General features: G+C 41.8%; 1 protein-coding gene across 2 annotated transcripts in view; it reads right to left on the bottom strand.

Annotated features, from left to right (window-relative positions):
* LOC104586609 (serine/threonine-protein kinase EDR1-like) overlaps window positions 1-20,242 on the bottom strand; it is a 29,914-nt gene extending 9,672 nt beyond the window's left edge. For both annotated transcript variants that reach the window (XR_733481.3, XM_010243895.3), the window contains exons 1-4: window positions 19,588-20,242; window positions 15,149-15,589; window positions 13,006-13,109; window positions 396-1,420 (exon numbers count right to left, since the gene is read on the bottom strand). Coding sequence is in view for 1 of the 2 variants with exons in the window: in XM_010243895.3 (XP_010242197.1) it covers window positions 396-1,420; window positions 13,006-13,109; window positions 15,149-15,589; window positions 19,588-20,007 (1,990 nt within the window). In the remaining variant the exon portion in view is untranslated. The remainder of the gene's footprint in view (window positions 1-395; window positions 1,421-13,005; window positions 13,110-15,148; window positions 15,590-19,587) is intronic.
* Between the last annotated feature and the right edge of the window lie 777 nt (window positions 20,243-21,019).

The following is a 21,019-nucleotide window of genomic DNA, read 5'->3' as shown; positions in this document are numbered from 1 at the left end:
TATAACCATAAGATGGATAGATTTGTAAAAGTTATAATTTGTCCATTTGAATTTCTTATTTTATTCTCTACTTTGTGCTTTTGTTTTTCCTGAAGAAAGGAGAGATCACCAACCAAATAATTTAGGTAAACTTTTGATTAGAACTTTGATATCTGGTCCAAATTATGATTAAGATGTTATTTTCTCAACCAAAAACTCTTTGTACGTTTTCATTTATTTTGGAGACTTGGGGTGGGGGTGGGGGTAGGGGAGGAGCTAACACAATGCATTGTTTGGAACATGGGAAAAATCTTTCTTTTAATTGTGCAAGTAATATGTAAGACAAGTGAAGTGCAGGCTAGTAAATAATTGAAGACCATTAAGAGATAGAGAAGAAACCACTTGCATAATCTTACCAAGACCAATTCGCTCACCAATCTGAAGATCCTCCCATGGAATCTCCCATTCTGCAACTTCATCAAGCTGTGTATTGACTCTCTCACAGTCAATATTGCTATGTTGCTCACTACTGGCCATTTCCATGGGCTTCACAACAAGTCCTTGTTCATTGTGTGGATTCTCTTGCAAACAAATGTTTCCTTTAGTTTCCACATACTCTGCAATTCCACCTGCATTTCCATGACTGCTTAGGGGAGCAGCACCATTTAAGACACATCCAAGTTGTCTTTCACGAGATTTAGCCAGATGTGGCACTGAAGATTCTTGAATTTGTTTTCCATATGAAGTTCTTGGAACAGAAGCTGAACCAACATCTATGAAATCATGGATCACTTCTCCATTTCCATTCCCAATCAACACAAACCCCTCACTTGTAGCCAAAGAAGATAAACGGTCATCAGCACTGATGACATTCATGTCAATAACAGGTTGATGATTTGAGATGCCACAACGTGATTTTTTTGCAGATAGTAAACTTGCAGTTGGTATCAAAAGTTTAAGGTCTGAAGAAATATCTGCATTTCCTTTCTGTATTCCTGTCATATCCTGAGCAGAACATTTTTGCTTATTTTTATAGGCAACATGGTTTAAGGATTCCTCCTCAATGAAGGGTACAAGAACATGTTCAACACTTGAGGGAAGCTTATCAAAACGGCATTCAAATCCATCATGATTTTTCTTGGTTTTATTTTCTTCAACAAGATTTACTTTATTTGCTTCCAATTGAAAGACACCAGATACTTCAACCGAACCTGAACTACTAACTTCTCTATGATCAAGATCAGATGAAATTCCTCCTGAAGCCTGCGTAGTGTTTTCAGACTGATAGTTGACCTTGTCAGGTGCCAAACATGAATCATTTACACCCTCTGAAATGCTCATAGATCTTGTCACATTGAATCCAGAACTTTGAATATGGCTATTGGGAATCTCTGCAGGAATCAGAGTGCCTGGAGCCCCCATTAGATCAATTATGTACTCACTGCATCACAAGAGATTGAATTAGCATTGTGGTTCTTTATATCAAATGAATTCTGGCATAGAAGGTCATCTATTTATAATGTATTTCAAAAAGTTGGACAATGGAACTGTTTAGTTTTTTTGATGGATAACAAGACTTTTATTATATGGTAAAAAGAATGGGTTAATTACATAATATACATAGTGTTGTTCAAACTTTTCATGAGACTGGCATATGCCCCCTCCCCATACGCCTCACCACTTATGTGTTCTTCTTACAAGACTCACCAATACAGCTGTCCCCCCTATTTACCTTTTGTCTGGCCAAAGCACCGGCCAGCCCGTTTGCTGTTCTGTAGGTCCAAGAAAAATGTGCCCCCAACTCTTTTAGGTGAGGGGGACTCCACGAGGGCAGAACTAATAGCTGCACTACAAGGGGTACAATTTGCTGCACAACTAGGAGTGGAGCAGCTACTAATAAGTGATTCTCAGGTGGTTGTGGGGTGGTTACAAAAACCAGAGACTACAGTTTGGTGCATATGGGAATGGTTCTTTTCTCTCTTTGGATGCAGGTGGGATACCCCGGTGAGCTTGGGAAGACTGTTTGATGCCTCCACTTTCAGGTGGCCAAAAAGAAGAGGAAGAACTCTGTGGAGATGCACACGGGCAGCAGTGCTTTGGATGTTATGGGAGGAAAGAAATCTGAGAATTTTTTAAGGAAATAAAAGGTGTAAGGAGTTACTGATAGAAGGGATTATGATAAAAGTGATCTTATGGGTAAAATCTATAGGTTCATTCTCAGACTTTACTGCGGATGATACAATCAGGAACTGGAGGACTGTAGCATCCTCGTCATCAACAAAAAAGAAGGTGTTAAGACGTTGGGATCCTCCTGAATCTGGATTCCTCAAATTAAACTTTGATGGGAGCAGCTTTGGCAACCCAGGTGTGGCTGGAATTGGTGGAGTCATAAGAGATGACATGGGGAAAGTAGTGGGGCTGTATTCGGGCCCTATTGGATGGGGAGACTCCATTACAGCTTGTTGAGTTGGGCCAATTTCTAGTTATTGGGCCCAGTTATTTACCTCTTATTTTTAAGTTGTTAAGTTAGGAAGTTGTTGGGCTTTAGGCCCATTAGCTTATGCTTTTTAGTTGTGACTGCTCAGCTACTTTAGTAGCCGCCCTACTAAGGGCATTCTTGTAATCTTTTATTCTTTTAAGTATAAAATATAATGAGGGGTTGGCGGCCAGAACTAATTCAATTCTGGTTGGCATCCTACTCTTTCTTTCTTCTATTTTCTTCTCTACTGCTGAAACTCTTCATCTTCTTCTTTCTCTTCACAAGGAATTCATCTAGATTTGCAAACAGTGATTTCTACTTGGTATCAGAGCGGGCCGAAGGTTCCTTGAGCTGTTTTCTCATGCAGCCATAAATCGGCAGACTACATGGTGATTTAAGAGGCTGATCAAAGATCTCAAGTAAGCTCAGTTTTTGGATTTTTTGGTGGATTTGTTTTGCCCTATAGCTAGTCTAGGGTTTCCCATCAAAATCATGAAAAATTGGAGAAAGGGGGAGAGTCTTGTTTCTATTGGACTCTTCAATTTTGACCTAGGAAGTGGTGCCCTAATTTTTAGGGTTCCTTGAAGTTTTCTGTAGGGGGCGGTTCAAGTCCTGCCTGATATGGAGGTTTCTGGAGAGAGCGGCTACCTCTTCTCTCTCTTCTCCCGTCCCGTAGAAAAGGAATCTTTTGTGGAAGGACCATCTAGGGCACCAGAAGGGTGTCGTTGGTACCAAAAGTGATTTATTTGATATTCTTGCATATTACAGTAATCTTCTATCCCCTTTTTGAGAAGTATGGAGGGTAACGGAGTTGAAAACAAGCCCGGGAGTGAAATGAGACCAGTGGGAGGAAGTGCTGGAGACCTTTACGGGGCTGGGACCATTACTATAGTTAAGTTGGATGGTTCGAATTACTAAGAATGGTCACAATCTGCAAAGATGGCCATTGGTGCTTGTGGGAAGTTAGGGTATATCACTGGTGAAGAAGTGAAACTTGAAACTAACAGCTCTCGGTGGGTACAAGAGAACTATATGGTGATGACTTGGCTGTGTAATTCCATGATGCTCCATATAAGTAAAAACTTGGCACATAAACCTATTCACAGAGGGAGAATGTTGCTAGGACTTATCAGTTGAGAAATCTGATTATTGCTACAAGGCAGGGAGATAGACCTATTGTTGTTTACTTTTCAGCCCTTAAAACCCTATGGCAGGAGATTGACCATTTGGAGACAGTTGTTTGGGAAACCACTAAGGATGCAGCTACCTACCAAAAGCTCCTAGAGAAGTATAGGGTGTTTGAATTTCTTGCTGGCCTTAATCCCGAGTATGATATTGCAAAACAGCACATTCTTTCCAAGGACAGTGTTACTCTCTCCCAAGCATATGCCTTTGTGTTAGGGAAAGAGAGCAAGAGAAATGTGATGATGAAAAATTTTGGGTTTGATCAATCAGCCATGGTTAGCACTGTGAGACCTAAACAAGGTGGAGACCGGGGTGGCAGTGAAATCAAGAAGGATTTGATCTATGACTACTATAAGAAGTCTAAACACACAAGAGATACTTGTTGGAAGCTTCATCCCCATTTTGTGCCAAATAGACTCGACAATAAGAAGGGAAATGCTCACATGGCAGTCACTGGTGATATTCCGGCCCCTCCTACTATAGCTACTCTGGAGTCTATAGCAGCTGCTATAGTAAGGGCCGAACTTGAGAAGTATGGGCAGTTTCTAAATCAGCGGGATACAGGCAGTTCTAGTTCAGCAACAGGTGGACAGCCAGGTATAGGTGGTACTATGGAGCACACTCTACTTCCTTTGCTCACACAAGTAGTTCACATGCCACTGCAAATTATGTTTCTACTTCAGGTAAGGAGGGACCTCCTTGGATTATAGATACTGGAGCCTCAGAGCACATGACCCATAGTTCCACTATTTTTTCTTCTTACCAGCTTTGTTCTGGCAGAGACAGGCTCTCCACAGCTGATGGATCTCATGTTCCCATTGTTGTGAAGGGGTCTGTCAAGATTAGTGATTCCATTTCCCTTCCCTCTGTCCTTCATGTTCCTAGATTGAATACTAATCTGTTATCTGTTAGTAGTTTGATTAAGAACCTGAATTGTTCAGTAATTTTTTCTCCCAGTCATTGTATCTTGCAGGATCTGGATTCAAAGAGGACGATTGGGAGTAGTCGTGAAGTGAATGGAATCTACCTCCTAGATGTGCTTCCTCCTCATCAGAGTCATCATGTCAGCAGGGATAGTGAGTCAGGTCATTTGCCTTTTTCTTCTTTGAGTCTTTTGTTTCCAAAGCTATTTGAGTCGGTTAGTTTGTCAAGTCTGGAGTGTGAAGGTTGTCAACTTGGAAAGCACTGTAGACATTCCTTTAAAGCTAGTAATAAAAGATGTTCATTTCCTTTTGATGTTATTCATTCTGATGTGTGGGGACCCTATTATGTTCCTTCTATGGGTGGTTATCGATATTTTCTCTTATTTGTGGATGATTTCTCTTGATATTCTTGGATTTACTTGACGAGATCCCGAGATGAGGTACCATCCTTGGTAAGGCAATTTCATCAGATGGTGCTAACACAATTTGGAACACGAATAAAGATGTTCAGATTAGACAATGCCAGGGAATATTTTGAAAAACACCTTGCTTCATATCTGTTAGAATATGGTGTTGTCCATCAGAGCAGTTGTTCCTACAGTCCACAACAGAGTGGTGTTGCAGAAAGGAAGAACAGACACATTGTTGAGATTGCAAGAAGCATGATGATCACATCTACAGTTCCAGTTCGGTTTTGGGGTGATGCAGTTCTCACAGCAGTATTTTTTATTAACAGGGTGCCCTCCCGTATACTTGGATTCAGCACCCCATTCAGTCTCCTTTTTCTTGAGGGGGAGATGTTTCATATTCCTCTCAGGGTGTTTGGGTGTATTTGCTTTGCACATATCCTTGGTCCTCACCACTCAAAACTTGAAACAAAGGCAAAGAAGTGTGTCTTCCTTGGATATGCAGAAAATCAGAAAGGGTTTTGTTGCTATGATCCAGTCTCTGGGAGTTAATGTGTTACTATGGATGTTACTTTTTTTGAGTCCACATACTTCTCGAAGAATCCTTCTCAGGGGGAGTGTTTTGGGGAAGTGAGTGAGCAGTCTATCCCTCTTCTAGTTCCAGTTCCTGTGTCCACTCCTGTGCTTGATCCTCCTGTGTCACCTACCTTACCACCTCCCTTGTGTCATGCTTCTCAGCGTTACTCACGACAGAGACTTCATAGGGAGGTTGATTCCACTACAGCAAAACTCACATCACTTCCTGTCGGTTCCTTGGAGACTCCAGATTCAGCTGACATGGATTCAGGTATTCCTCTTGATCCCTCTATTGTTTCAGTTCCTATTGATTCTACTAACCTCATTACAGATAACCTGGACCTTCCTATTGCTCTTAGAAAAGGGAAGAGAAAGTGTACTGCTCATTGTATTTCAAAGTACCTATCCTACAATGGACTTTCTCCTTCCTACCGAGCTTTTCTTTTCTCTATTGACTCTGTGTCTATACCCAAGGGTGTCAATGAGGCTCTCTCCAAACCTAAGTGGAAGACAACTATGCAGGAAGAGATGGAAGCTTTAATTAAGAATCAGACATGGGAGATTGTGGACCTACCAGAGGGCAAGGAGACTGTTGGATGCAGATGGGTTTACACAGTCAAATATAAGGCAAATGGAAGTATAGAAAGGTATAAAGCCAGACTTGTTGCAAAAGGGTACACACAGACCTATGGCATTGATTACTTAGAGACCTTTGCACCAGTTGCAAAGATGACCTCTGTTCGGATACTTCTTTCTCTTGCAGCCACATACTCTTGGCCCCTGTTTCAACTTGATGTGAAGAATGCTTTCCTAAATGGAGATCTGCAAGAGAAAGTGTATATGGATCTTCCTGCTGGTTTCTACAGTGATGCTGAAAAGGGAAAGGTATGCAGACTTAAGAAGTCACTTTATGGCTTAAAGCAGTCCCCTAGAGCATGGTTTGACAGGTTCAGGAAGGCCTTGGTTGCTTTTGGCTACGCTCAAACTCAATCTGACCATACCTTGTTTGTGAAGCGGAGGGGATCCTTGGTGTCAATCCTAATTGTTTATGTGGATGGTATTGTTGTCACAAAGAATGATCTAAGTGAAATTGATTGCCTAAAGAAGAATCTACACAAAAAATTTGAAATTAAGGATCTTGGAGAACTTAGATACTTCTTAGGCATTGAAGTTGCAAGATCAAAACATGGAATTTTTATCTCTTAGAGGAAGTATGTCTTGGATCTTCTACAAGAAATAGGGAAGCTTGGAACAAAGGCAATCAATACTCCTATTGATCAGAATCACAGAATTAATGCATCGAAAGGTAAGCCAGTAAAGGACATTGGGAGATATCAGAGACTTGTGGGGCGGCTGCTATACTTGGGAGGCTATTGACAGGATTCTTGCTTATCTGAAGGGGCACCTGGGCAGAGGCATATTTTTGTTGATCATGGATAGTTGAAACTAGAGGCTTATACAGATGCAGATTGGGCAGGATGCCTTGATGACAGGAGATCTACTTCAGGAGTAGGTCATTAACCAATGTTGTTTCCAGCTATCTGGGGTCTTGGGAGAGGTAGACTGGGTAGGTCCTAACACTTGGCATTTTTTTCCGCACAATGTGGCCTCCTTCAGACTAGAACCTACTTCTCATGCATGTAGCCAAAGATGTTACCATTTGTTGAGGGCCCGGGAATAGGATCTCGTCACGGGTCGGTCCACGGGGAAAACCTCCTGTTTTCCCTTGTTCCTTCCTACTCGTGATGAACCTATCTTGGCGCCTTCGGTGATTTGTCCAAGAGATCACCAACTCTCCTAACTCACTCTTGACTGAATAATTTGGTATCTCATTCAATAATGGGGTCTCCTTAAATAGGAGATTACAAGAGTCCTAATCAAAGGGAGTCTCCTTGCTGAATAGGGAGACTTCCAGTTCCATCTTGCTAAGGATAAGATAAGCTAATCCTAATCTGATAAGCTACTAACAAGATAAGATAAGCTAAGCTAATCCTAATCTGATAAGCTATTAACAAGATAAGATAAGAGATAAGAACAATAAGATAAGAACAAGCAAAATGAGCTAATCTAATCTAGATAAGGCTATTGTTGCCGAACTGGGTAGGATGAGCATCACTGAATCCTTGCTATTGCTAGCGGTGGGCCCGGGGCCTGTTGTTACCGACGGGAAGGCGTCCATAACATTACTCCCCTCCTGGACTACGAGCTTGTCCTCAAGCTCAAAGGCTGGATATGTGGCTTGGAACTCTGCCAATGGGGTCCATGTGGCTTATGTTGGTGGTAGATCACACCATTCCACCAAGACATCAAGGATTCCACGATTGAAACGAGAGCGGGTGACAGTTTTAGGCTGGGGGACCAGTTTTCCATCTTTCAAGGGAGGCAGGGAGGGAACTTGGTCCGGGGGAACACCCGTAAATGGTTTCAGCAAGGAGATGTGGAAGACATCATGAATTCGGCTAGTCTCTGGCAATTCCAACTGGTAGGCCACACTGCCAATTCGTCGCAAAACCTTGTAGGGCCCATAAAACTTAGGGGCCAGCTTCGGGGCAGCCTTGTGGCGCAAGGAGCGCTGTCGGTAGGGCTAGAGCTTCAACCAAACAAATTGTCCTGGATTGAACAACAGTTCCCGGTGGTGCTTATCATAGTGGAGCTTCATGCGGAGCTGGGCCTGTTGTAAGCGAATGCGGACGTCGGCGAGGAGGGCGTCGCGGTCCAATAAGGAGTGATCGATTGCGTCCAAGCGAGTAGATCCGGGCTCGTAGGACAGCAAGTGGGGAGGATCCCTGCCGTAAACGACGCGAAAGGGAGTCATGCCGAGAGAGGAATGGTAGGCTGTGTTGTAGCAGTACTCAGCCCAAGGAAGCCATTCCAACCACCGTCGAGGTTGATCACCTACGAAACAGCGGAGATACATCTCAATAGTGCGGTTAACCACTTCCGTCTGACTGTCGGTTTGTGGCCGGTAAGCTGATGAGTAGGCCAGGGTGGTGTCGTGAAGTCGAAATAACTCTTTCCAGAAGGCACTAGTGAAGATCGGGTCTCTATCGCTGACGATGGATTCCGGCAACCCATGTAAGCGAAAGATATGTGTAAAGAAGGCGAGGGCAACCAAAGTGGCACTGTACGGGTGTGATAGAGGAATGAAGTGCGCGTATTTAGAGAAGCGGTCGACTACCACAAAGAGAACTGATTTGCCCCCTACCTTGGGAAGTCCCTTAATGAAGTCCATGGAGATGTCGGCCCAGGCTGCGATGGGATGGAAAGGGGCTGAAGGAGGCCTGCCGGGTGTAGGTTTTCCCATTTGTGTTGTTGGCATGTAGAGCAATTCTGGACAAAATCTCGAATAGAAGTCTTCATACCTCGCCAATGGAAATCAGTCTGGACGCGGTGTTGTGTTTTTTGAATGCCCTCATGGGTGGAGTTATGTATGCTGGTGATGATGGTGGGAATCAACGGGCAGTCTGCTGGAAGATGGACTCGTCCCTTATACAGTACCAACCCGTCGTGAAGTGACCAATCGGGGTCGGTCGTGCCGGTCTGGATCTTCTGCAATAAGAGTGACCATTCTGGGGACTGTGGTGCTGCCTTCTTAATGTCGTCAAACAGAGAGATCCGAGGTTGGGAAATGCTACATAAAACCATCACGTCTTCTTCTTGCCTAGACAAGGCATCAGCTGCGCGATTAGAGGATCCCGCCTTATATTCCACCCGGAAGTCAAACCCGAGCAGTTTGCTAACCCAATGCTGCTGAGGGGAAGTGGTGAGACGCTGCTCTAACAGGTATTTGAGGCTGTAATGATCAGTTTTGACGATGAACGTCCGCCCCCACAAATACGGCCTCCAGTGCTAGACGGCTCGGGCAAGGCCGATTAGTTCGCGCTCATAGGCTGGAAGCTTCAGATGCCAGTCGGCCAATCTGCGGCTGAAGAAAGCGATCGGGTGCCCTTGCTGCTGTAGTACGGCCCCGATACCCACTCCGGAAGCATCGCACTCGACTGTAAATTCGAGGGCAAAATTAGGTAATTGCAAGACAGGGGTTGAAGACAGTGCATTTTGCAGTGACAGAAAAGCTTCATCAGCTGCGTCGTCCCACCGGAAGGAGTTTCTCTTCAACAGGTTGGTTAACGGGGCTGCCAACACTCCATAGTTTTGTACAAATTTGCGGTAGTAACCCGTTAAACCGAGGAACCCGCGTAGGGTCTTGGCGGATTGAGGTTTGGGCCATTCTGTTATAGCCTGAATCTTGGAACTATCAACTGCCCATGGATGATGTGGCCGAGGTAAAGAACCTGTCGTTCCCCGAAGGAGCACTTGGACCGTTTCAGGAATAAGCTGTGTTGGCGTAGGAGTATGAAAACGGTCCTCAGATGGTGAACATGCTCTACCCATGATTTGCTGTAAACGAGGATATCATCAAAGAAAACTAAAACAAATTTGCGCAGATGGGGCTGGAATACCTCGTTCATTAGTGCCTGAAATGTAGATGGTGCATTGGAGAGTCCGAATGGCATGACTAAAAATTCAAAGTGGCCATGGTGGGTGCGAAAAGCAGTCTTCTTCACGTCACCGGGAGCCATGCGAACTTGGAAATATCCGGACCTGAGGTCCAACTTAGAGAAATACTGGGCACCATGCAACTCGTCCAGCAGTTCGTCCACAACGGGAATTGGGAACTTATCTTTGATCGTCCGGTCATTGAGTTCTCTATAGTCAACACAGAACCTCCACGTTCCATCCTGCTTCACCACCAACAGAACCGGCGAAGAGAAGGGGGAGTGACTTTTGCGTATGATCCCTTGGTTCAGCATCGTTGTACATTGTTTTTCTATCTCATCCTTCTGTAAGTGAGGGTAGCGATAAGGCCTGACAACGACTGGTGCTAAACCCGCCACCAAAGGAATACGATGGTCACAAGCTCAGGAAGGGGGAAGGCCGTTCGGTTCCTGGAACAGATCTGAAAACTCGACAAGAAGTTTTTCCATGGCTGTCGGTTCTGTCTGGAGTGCATGAACCTGCGGTGTCTTTTCTTTAACCCTGCAACCGTGCCATGAAACTTGCTTGCCATTCAGTTGGAAGGTCATGGTGAATGCGCTGAAGTCCCACAAAATCGGGCCTAGGGTAATTAACCATTTGACCCCGAGAACAATATCGAACCCATCCAACGAGAGTACAAATAAACCAACAAGAATTAGTTCAGAATTGACCTGTACTGGGACGTCCTTACAAATCCCTGGACTGTGAACTTTTTCACCATTTGCGACAGCTACCTGTAGTCGCGGCCGGAGTTCCATTGGTAGTTTTAACTGCAGGGCTGCATGTTCACTTATGAAGTTGTGTGTGCTCCCTGAATCGACGAGAATGCGCACCGGCTAACCTGCAATCTGTGCCTGTAACTGCATGGTCTGAGAGGTTTTAATACCGGTGATCGCATGGAGAGAGATCTCTGGTTCGAATGTGACGGGTTCCCCTTCCTCCTCCTCTTGCTCATCTATGAGAAGGCAAAAAAGCCTCTTGCATCTATGTCCTGCCGAGTAGAGGTCATCACAGTTGAAACATTGACCTCTCGCTCGGTGCTCTGCCATTTCTGCCCTGGTCAAGCGCTTGATGGGAGGAGTGACCATGTTACTGCCTGTACTTGTCACTGCTCTAGAGGTGGTGGTCGTGGGAGGCTTCATTTCCCGGCTGGTAGCAGAAGAGGGGGTTGTTGCTGCTAGTCTTGGGGGCACCCACGAGTTCGGTGGACGACCCACATTAAAAATTCCGCGGCTGAGCTGCAGCTTGCGCTCAAATGTGCAGGCTAAGTTCATGGTTGTGACCAAATTTGGGAGATTCTGCATCTCGACATCCACTCGCAGGGGTTCTGCTAACCCTACTGTGAACATATCCACTTGCTGGTCTGGTCGCACGGAGGATGCCCTCGCGAGGAGGGTTTGGAACTGTCGTTGGTATTCAGCAACTGTTCTGGTCTGTTTAAGGTTAATTAGCTCGCCCAGTGGATTGCTGGTCAATGGGGGTCCGAACCGAAGAAGGCAATAGGATTTAAACTGGGGCCAACTGAGCCCGGGTTCTTCTTGCTCTAACCGATAAAACCAAAGTTGTGCTTCTTCTGTTAAATGAAAGGCGGCTAGGCTTACCTTGTCCTGGTCATTTGTCCGTTGATTCCGGAAGAACTGCTCGCAGCGATACAGCCAGCCTAGGGGGTTTCCGTTGCCGTTGTACGATGGAAACTCCAGCCTGCTGTACTTGGGGATGATGGCTGCTCGATGGCCGACGGACTGCTGTTCGCCGGAAGACTCCGGCAGATCTGGCCGGCAGTCGTTAGCTTCTGTCCCTCCGTCAGAGTTCCTTTCCCTGCTGGAAAGAAACATCTCCATTAGTCGTCGCAGTTCTCGCACTTCACCTTTGATCCCACGAACTTCGGAGCTGGTCTCCACGAGTTGGTGCTCGAGGTCGTGGACCCTAGAAGGTAGCTGCTCCAGATCTCCCATGACGCCTTGCTTTGATACCAAGTTGTTGAGGGTCCGGGAATAGGATCTCGTCACGGGTCGGTCCACGGGGAAAACCTCCTGTTTTCCCTTGTTCCTTCCTGCTCGTGATGAACCTATCTTGGCACCTTCGGTGATTTGTCCAAGAGATCACCAACTCTCCTAACTCACTCTTGACTGAATAATTTGGTATCTCATTCAATAATGGGGTCTCCTTAAATAGGAGATTACAAGAGTCCTAATCAAAGGGAGTCTCCTTGCTGAATAGGGAGACTTCCAGTTCTATCTTGCTAAGGATAAGATAAGCTAATCCTAATCTGATAAGATAAGCTAAGCTAATCCTAATCTGATAAGCTATTAACAAGATAAGATAAGAGATAAGAACAAGCAAAATGAGCTAATCTAATCTAGATAAGGCTGCTGTTGCCGAACTGGGTAGGATGAGCATCACTGAATCCTTGCTGCTGCTAGCGGTGGGCCCGGGGCCTGTTGCTGCCGGCGGCGATGGTACGTCTTCCCGAGGAAGGCGTCCATAACACCATTTCACCAAGTAATGGCCCATATTCTATTTGGAAGACTGCCTTCACAAAATAACTTAAGGATCATGTCTCTCTAAGAAAGCTGCTAATTACACTGCAGTGTACATTTGCAACCTCAGGTCTGTGAATTTTTATTCAAACCTTGGCCTTATTCATCAGCAGAGTACATTTGCAACCTCAGAATAGTATATCAGGAACAATAGCAACTAAACAAGAGGAGACAAGGAAAAAACAAGTACACAAATAACCAATGATAAGCCACTTATACCAACATCACAAAATATAGCTCCCTATACTTGGTTCTAAGAAACATCACACCAGTACCAAAATGGAGGACAGGTTTCATGCTGCTGAGCCTATAGGTGGGTTAAGGTAAATGATTATAATGACCACTTGGTATCATTAGTTGGTGACAGGATGAAGCATCACCTTTCACAATCAATTTTGATCAGGTTCACAGCTCCCTCATCAGTACCCGTATAGTAGCTCCCTTTCACCAGCCGACATGGAAGATTCACCCGATCAGCTAGTACCTATCACAAGAAGTAGAAGTATTACTGCTTTTATTGAAATATTACTAAAATAATCATAACCATGTAAAACAATCAGAAAGCACGTTAAATTAAGTGAATTTCAATGTCTCCCACTAAGAAAAGAAGAGGCAATTTAACTGAACTCAAACACTCACTGTGCTTTATCCATAAGTAAGTTTTTCTTGGATGACTACACTTGCAGAAAGGATAAATGAATGACTTTGCCCAGGTTCAGACCAAAAAGAATGAAGCATATTCATTGTGTCTATATGACTGTGTCCAGTACAGAAAAGATAAATAACTACAATCCACCTGAGTTGAACCCTTACCACTGAGGCTAAAGACACATTGGGCACAGTCATGAAGTGTAGTCATTTATACATTCTCAGTTGAGCCCATGTCTCCCACCTGAGTAATTAACTAGTAATTCTCAGTTGCACAAATTTGCCATTTATACAAAGCATAGTCAAAACTCATAAATGGCTAAAACTCTATGTGTAAGGGTTCAACTTAGGTTGGTTGGAGTGAATAAATTGCGTACAGTTATGAAGCATAGTCATTTACAAATTAGAAACTGAAAAAAAAAACAGTATATACAAACTTAGAAAAAAGCAGATACATTAAACAAAATATGTATAGTTTGGTAGAAACAATAGTGCAAATAAAATGAGCATTTAGACACTAGAGACACATCTTTTATAGTCATTTGGTGTTATTTGGTCTATAATGGCCCAAACAACCTTCTGTGTTTAACTTCTAAATTTTCAGTCAAAAAAAAAAAAAATCATTTTTTTGAGGTTTACACCTTTCATAGCCACATGCTTTGAGACATGAGATGCATTGCCTCATCTGGCACAGTCAGTGCATGCTTCATGCCTCAATGCTTAAGACTTGAAACCATGCCTCTGCAACAATCAAAAAACCCATGGCCCTATATCCTGATAAGCATCTACAAACAAAGGGTGATTCTTTCTTTCTTTTTCCTTTCCCTTTTGATAAGTATGATACTTGGCCAGATTCAACTGAAATTAAACTACTCCAAGCTAAATAACCTATCCTAGGACCACCCTAGTCAAGCAGGGCCAACTCAGGTTGAGTTAGGACTAAATAAATTACATTCTACTGATTTCACGTTGAACAGAGGGATGGATAAATAACTGGATTGCGTTGTATGTTCACCGTTCAGTACTCTAGATATTGGACGGTCCAACTCACCTGAATTGAACCCTTTCTTCTGAGGCTGGTAATAAACTGTTGATATGAAATGAGGATTTTTGAGTCACGTTAACTACTCTTTAATGACATCTTTCAGTCCAATACCATCAACATATTTTCACTGTCACATATGAGAATTCTCCAACCAGACAAAGAGGGAAAGACACTTACTGGAAACCTCCCAAATAAGACCATTTACATATTCATTCAGATTTTTATAATTAAAGAATAAATTTAACTGTAACTGATAAAAAAGACCAATAACATATTAGGAAATTGTATAGGCAATAAATATAGACCTCCAATACCTAACTACATCATGAAGAGAAATAGAACAACGGTCCAGATTGATTTGCCTCTTTTGGTATGAACTTGGGAATACCATTCACATAGACAACCCAAGTTAATATTTCTACTAAGTAGCTACAACCACCAAAGGAAAAAGGTCAGAGAGAACATGTTTAAACACTGAGAAGTTGTAGGGAGCATAACATTACTCTAAAGATGAGCAAATCAATCAAATTGCAGCTACAAAATTCCACCAAAGTTAATTTAGTGAATCCAATCATGAACACAACAATGTCAGCAAGGAATCAAAGCAATCATAAATTTGGTTTTGGCATAGAAGTATCAACCTAACTGTGTAGATCACATTTTGCTATTCATTAAGGACTTAAAGCAAGCTGAAGTAACTCAATGATATAACATGACTATAGCAGAGAACCCAGTAGATTTTGTTGCGCATAATGATGTAAAATCCAAATTTTATTTTTATGAATTAATCTAAGAAGAGATGTAAAGAAAAAAAGAAAGTAGAGTCTCACCTTAAATAGCAAAGCCCTGTGACGGGAAAGTCCAACATCAAGGCATCCAAGGGGAAGAATGATTGTGTTCAGTGAGTTCCGTAATTCGTAACTCCGGGCTGTCCACCTTCTTAACATTTCGTCAGCATCACTGACTGGACCTCCCATTTTATCAACAACAAGATCTGCAATCTTCTGGACCAGACCACTTAGAATTGGACCAAGCTCTATAGCTTGACATTCTAAGGCTATAGAAGCTGCTCTTCTCTCGAGTTGTTGCAGTGAAGGATCAGTAGTACGGTTTACCAGAATCACTTCATAATCAACATTGCCCGAAATGGATGTTGCTTGAAGATCCACCAGCAATGGCATTTTTCCATGTAAGTTTGAATTTGAAGAGATACCATAGACATCATAAAATCCATCCATCACTTTTTCGTCATAATTCAGAACATTGTAGTTCTGCAAAAAAAAAAGTGATTTCCACATTACTTACCTGAAATAGAAGCTGATAATGACTTCACCCTTCATAAGAAAAGGGGGATAACAATGACAAAAAAAAAGGCAGGGAACAAACAGATAAAGAAGATGAAGCTAAGGGTTTTAGATAATGATAAGTCAGATAACTTTTTTTATCAGTAACCAATCAAGCATCTTTATTGATATTGGAAAGATAAGATACAAGAAATACAGCAGATGAAATAAGGCACCTACTCTGACAAACACCTGAATTGAACATGGTGGGAAGGAGAAAGAAACCAAGGATGCATTTGACATGCTTTTAGAGAACTAACTTTAATGAACTCCAACTCTAACAATTATTTTTAAGTTTGGATATATGAAAATCGCTGGAAAACTCATTCTAAGAATTGATTCTTTGGAGATAAAAATTTTAGCTTCAAAGAAAAGTTGTTCAAATAATGATACTTTGAAACAGAATTTTAACCAAATATAGCCCAAGGATCTGAATTATGAGAAGAAGATCTGAAATAGAGAAGAAATAATGGAGTTTAAAAGAAAAGAGAAAGAAGAGTAAAATCTCTATCACCTGGAGGCAACTTTGAAATAAACTCTTTCCATTAATCCAACTCTGAAATTCAAAATACAATGGTTTCTTAATAGACCAATAATAAGGGCTTGGATCTCCCTTTACAGATTCTAATTTCAACTGGGAAACCCAAAACAAATTCTAACTAATTTTGAAAAGCAACCCAATAGGTAACCCATAAGGATAATCAAGTAAGGACTTTAACTCTTAAAGTAACTTCAATAACCCAATACTAGTCCTATTAAAATCAATTCATTATAAAGATATTGGGAACTACAAAAAATAGTAAATCACAAATTTACTATAAATATAAGTCTGAAAGTTGCAATAAAAAGAAATTTTGATTTTTACTAACAACAATAAATTTCTAAAAGACAAAAATCCTATTCCTAAGACACCAATCTAGCAAATGAATTTGAAAAGAATCCAAAAATATTAAAACCCAAAATACCAAAAAAATTACGAAATTGCTATTGGATGAGGAGAACCAACTGAGGTAGTTCCCCAATATAACTCTTCTCTAACAAGTGAATCCGCTAGAGTTAGCAGACCTTCCTATCTATCTAGACAAGATGTTCATGGTGGAAACCAAAGACCTCACTTCTTTCATTCTTTTTTTTTCCCTTTTTTGTACAAGGGAAAAGCTAATAGAACATGGGGAAGCTGGGCCCCAAAGATCATAGAAATGTAAGGTAGATCATTACAGCAAAGCTTTTTTTATAAATATTACAACAAGGCATTTTATCAGTTAGGTTTGGGAATTTTCTTCTCTCATCCACCCAATCAAAACTTCAAAGTTCCCTTCAACTTTCAAAGCATACCTCAAGTCTACTGTCACCTTTATTGACAGGAATAAAATTGAATACCATTACAACATAGAACACAATAGCATTTCAAGGTTGTGAAGACCATTTTTCATCAATAACAAGATATTCCTTAGTATGTTAAAAAACAGCAACAGAACCACACTCTGAAATCCAATCTCAATAAAAAAAAAAAAAAATCCACATCTCTCCCAAATGATGAATGGCTGATTTGCAATTGCATTCTCTTGAGTCTAATGCATAAAGCAAGGATTTCTCAATTAGAAAACCCGGCTTTTATGATGGTACACTTTTAAGAGAAAATTACAAGATATGAAGCAAACAAAAGCCTCCCCCTCCCCAGCAGAACAGTATCTCCCTCAGTTGTTGATGATCCACCATGTCTCTTGAAAATAAGGGACCTGAGAAAGAACCTTACAAAAAAGACAGCCTCAGGGTCATTCTTCCACCCCATATCATCCTCCCTATTAATTTAAAAGGGAACATCTTCTGAAAGCTGAAGATGATTAACAAAATCTTCAACTTTCCTTCAGAGAAAAGATTGGGAGGGGTAAGATGGGATACAGAATTAACCTTTGACACTTTTGCACAAAGTGGCTGCTCTCAAACTCCAACCTGTACTATCATGCTTGCCACACTGAGATTTTCCCATTACACCAAGCAATGACCCCTTGCCAAAACCAAGTCATAAATCTTCTCAAAACCGAACTTCCCCCTATCTCCCCAATGCCCTCCAAAACAAACAAAAAGATAAAAGGCTACAATAAAAAAAAAACACGAAACAATGATGAAATTCACAATATATTCCAAATCAACCAGATAACATGCAAGGACACTACTTTTGGATCCCCAATACAGTCAATAAATACATCATTCTGACTAATCATCAGTATCATCCTTCTCCAAATAGTCACCTCCTCTCTATTAAGTTAACACAACCACTTCCTAAGAAGCACATTGTTCTCTTTTTGTTATCAATAGATGTATGCTGTTCATCAGCCTTTAGTTTTTAACCCCAAACCCAACTGCTCCGTTTAAGCCAGGCTCAGGTGAAAGAATTTTGTTTTGGAAGGACCGGTGGTAATAGCCCTCTTTGTTTTGAATTTCCAGCCATCTATGCCTTAGCCCAAGACAAAGAGACCCAAATCTGTGATTGTTTTGAGGTTATTGGGAATCAAGTAGTCTGGACCCCGCGGCTTAGAAGGGATGTGAATGATTAGGACCTGGATCCTTTAGCGGCATTTTTGCACACCCTGGAGCAAGTGAAACCAGAGCCTTTGGTTGGTGAAAAGATTTGGTGGTACAATGAAAAAAAAATAAATCTGATTTGTTTACAGTGAATTCAATGTCAAACCTTCTGCTTAGGTTGGAGGAGGAACCTTCCTGGGTTTGGATGTGGAAGCTCAAAGTGCCTTCAAAGGTTCTATTTTTCTTATGGATTGCTATCAAAGGGTAAAATCCCTACTATTGATGTACCGAGGAGGAAAGGCATGTTCCTTATCAACTGTTGTTATTTATGTGGGATGGACGAGGAGATGTTTCAGCACCTTCTGGTCCACTGCAATTTCTCCTATAGCATGTGGTCCCATGTCTTGAGGTTGTTTGATGTGAGCTGGGTACTTCCTCCAGATATTGGTTCTCTTCTTTCTTCTTGGCGTTTGCAGGCTTTCTCTAAGAGGGGCAAGTTGCTGTGAAATATTATACTATCAGTGGTTTGCTGGTGCATTTGGAAAGAAAGGAACGACACCTGTTTGAAGACCAATCTTCTCCTTCAAAGAAAGTGTGTGCCACTTTAGAAAGGATTTTGATCAAGTGCGCTTCTATTAGTCATCTATTCCGGGGTTTTCATTTTAGGAATTTCGCTGATCATTGGAGAAATATTTCATGGAAGTATGATTTCAACGTCAAATCCTCTTTGTCTATTGAAATATTTTCCTATGTAATTGGCTGCTGAGGAAACCTCTCCCTCATCAGCTTTGCCGTCTATGATCATTAATGAATTCTTACCCTTTCTCGAAAATGAAAATGACCAGTGAATACTGGCAATATCTTCTGAAATTGCTGTCTATGGACAAGATTAATAGACCTAAGGCCTACTTAGGTCATCAGCCCCTTCTTCGGAAATAGGAATTGAAGACATAAATGCCGTGTCAAAATCCTTTCTAATAACCCCTTTCCATCATAGTAATGAGTTAACGTTATATATATATAAACAATCCCGAAAGTTTCGTTAACAAATTACGCGTTTTTAGTAATATTTCCTAATTTCTCTAGATTTTTCAGATATCTTAGCAAAATTAGCAAAGTATCCCCGAAATCTCTCCATTTTTGCACGGCAAAACATCCATCAATAGCGAATTGGAAATCATGCCCAAATCAACATTTCAGACAAGCCAAAACAAATAATCAAGCTAGAATTTCAATTAAAACATGAAACACACACTAAAGCCAGCTCAATATGCAAAATCAGAAACTCAAATAAGCGAATCATCGAGATCCAAAATTCATATACCAGTTAATTCACCCCTAATTCCTCTACAAACTGACTTCGAATCACTAAAATCACAAAGCAGGAGAGCAATACGTACCCAATAGTGGAGCGAGAGAAACTCAACAAGGGTTTCATCAGCAGCAGCAACAGGAGAACAGCCCAGACTCATCCGCTTCGCGGCCTTGATCTGAGCCGACTCCTGGTCTTCGCGCGAACTATGATCCGACGCACTGATCGCCAAAGCGAGCTGTACCTGAAACTCCTCTTCGAAGAAATTGAAATCAACAGAACTTTCAGCAGACGCAGCGGCAGAAACAACGCCGGTAGTCCTCTCGGTTGCATCGCCAACTCTATTCCTTGCAACTGTGGACCCTGTGGACGACGAATGAGGCGTGGAAGACGACGTCGACGGTGGCGGAGACGAACTACTATTGGCACGGTTTCCGCCCAGCCTGTGGTGTTCATTGACGCTCCCTCCGATGTGGAGTTTGCGCAGTAGATGCTTCATCCTGGACATGGATCACCGTCGCATCAACTGTTCCCTCTCTCTCTCTCTCTCTCCAGTCTTAACCTACGCCCACTTCCTGAAAGCAGATTCTCTTAATCTGCGCACTTCTTCATCGTTAAGCTAGCACCAGCCGAAAAATTTTAATTAACCGGAGCGGAGAGAACACTACAGGCAATATCAATTTTTTTCTCCTTTTTGTAGAATTTTTGTAATTGGATGACAATTTATTAATTAATTCTCCTCTTTTTTTTTTTTGGTAAGAATTCTCCTCTAATTTATAAAACAAATAATATTGTAGAGTCAAGGAGAGAAATTGCAACTTGTACTTTGCCTATCATATTTCACTGTACCACCCAACATGTGATGTATTCGTTTGCAAATGAACGGATAACGAACATTTTCTGTAGCAACAACAATTCAGGGACAAGTGTCCGATTTTTTGTCAGATATTGAATTTTAGAGCCATGGATGAATCGGACGGATGAGATGAAATTTACTAATGCGATTCACAAGGAAAAGTACTGACAAATCGGTGCGGCAAGAAATCAATCCTAACCCTTCAATTGGTGCCTATGAGTTAAGAAATGAGAGTGAGAGATACATGGCAACAGGACAGCGTGTGAGTTGAGATGGATTGACTTTACCCCTCTCTCTCTCTCTGAGTCTCTCTCGTGTTGGTTTGTTTTATTGTGGTTTGTCACGCAACAAGGTTCAAAAGTGGCGAGTCGTTCTAATTTATCAAACACCTTGAATCCTTTGCTCTTTATTCTGTTTCTCATGGCAGGGGATTGGGGATTAGTGCATCATCCTTGTGCGTGAATTAGTGAACGGCATAAAATGATAAAAGGGTAAATTAGTTTAGTTAATTGATTAAGTGTATTTATATTGTTTGAAAATTGACTAAAACTATTCTTATTGTTTTTGATAATTGATTAATATTTTTGTTATCGTTAGTGTCCCTTGATATTCGTTAATAAAAGATAAAAGACTATTTTACCCTTTATTATTTTAAAAATTTTCA

The sequence above is a fragment of the Nelumbo nucifera genome, chromosome 6, assembly GCF_055504915.1.
Source record: "Nelumbo nucifera cultivar China Antique chromosome 6, China Antique-T2T, whole genome shotgun sequence".
Classification (NCBI taxonomy): Eukaryota; Viridiplantae; Streptophyta; class Magnoliopsida; order Proteales; family Nelumbonaceae; genus Nelumbo; species Nelumbo nucifera.
The sequence above is the reverse complement of the archived record's forward strand: the minus strand, read 5'-3'. Positions and strand labels throughout refer to the sequence as shown.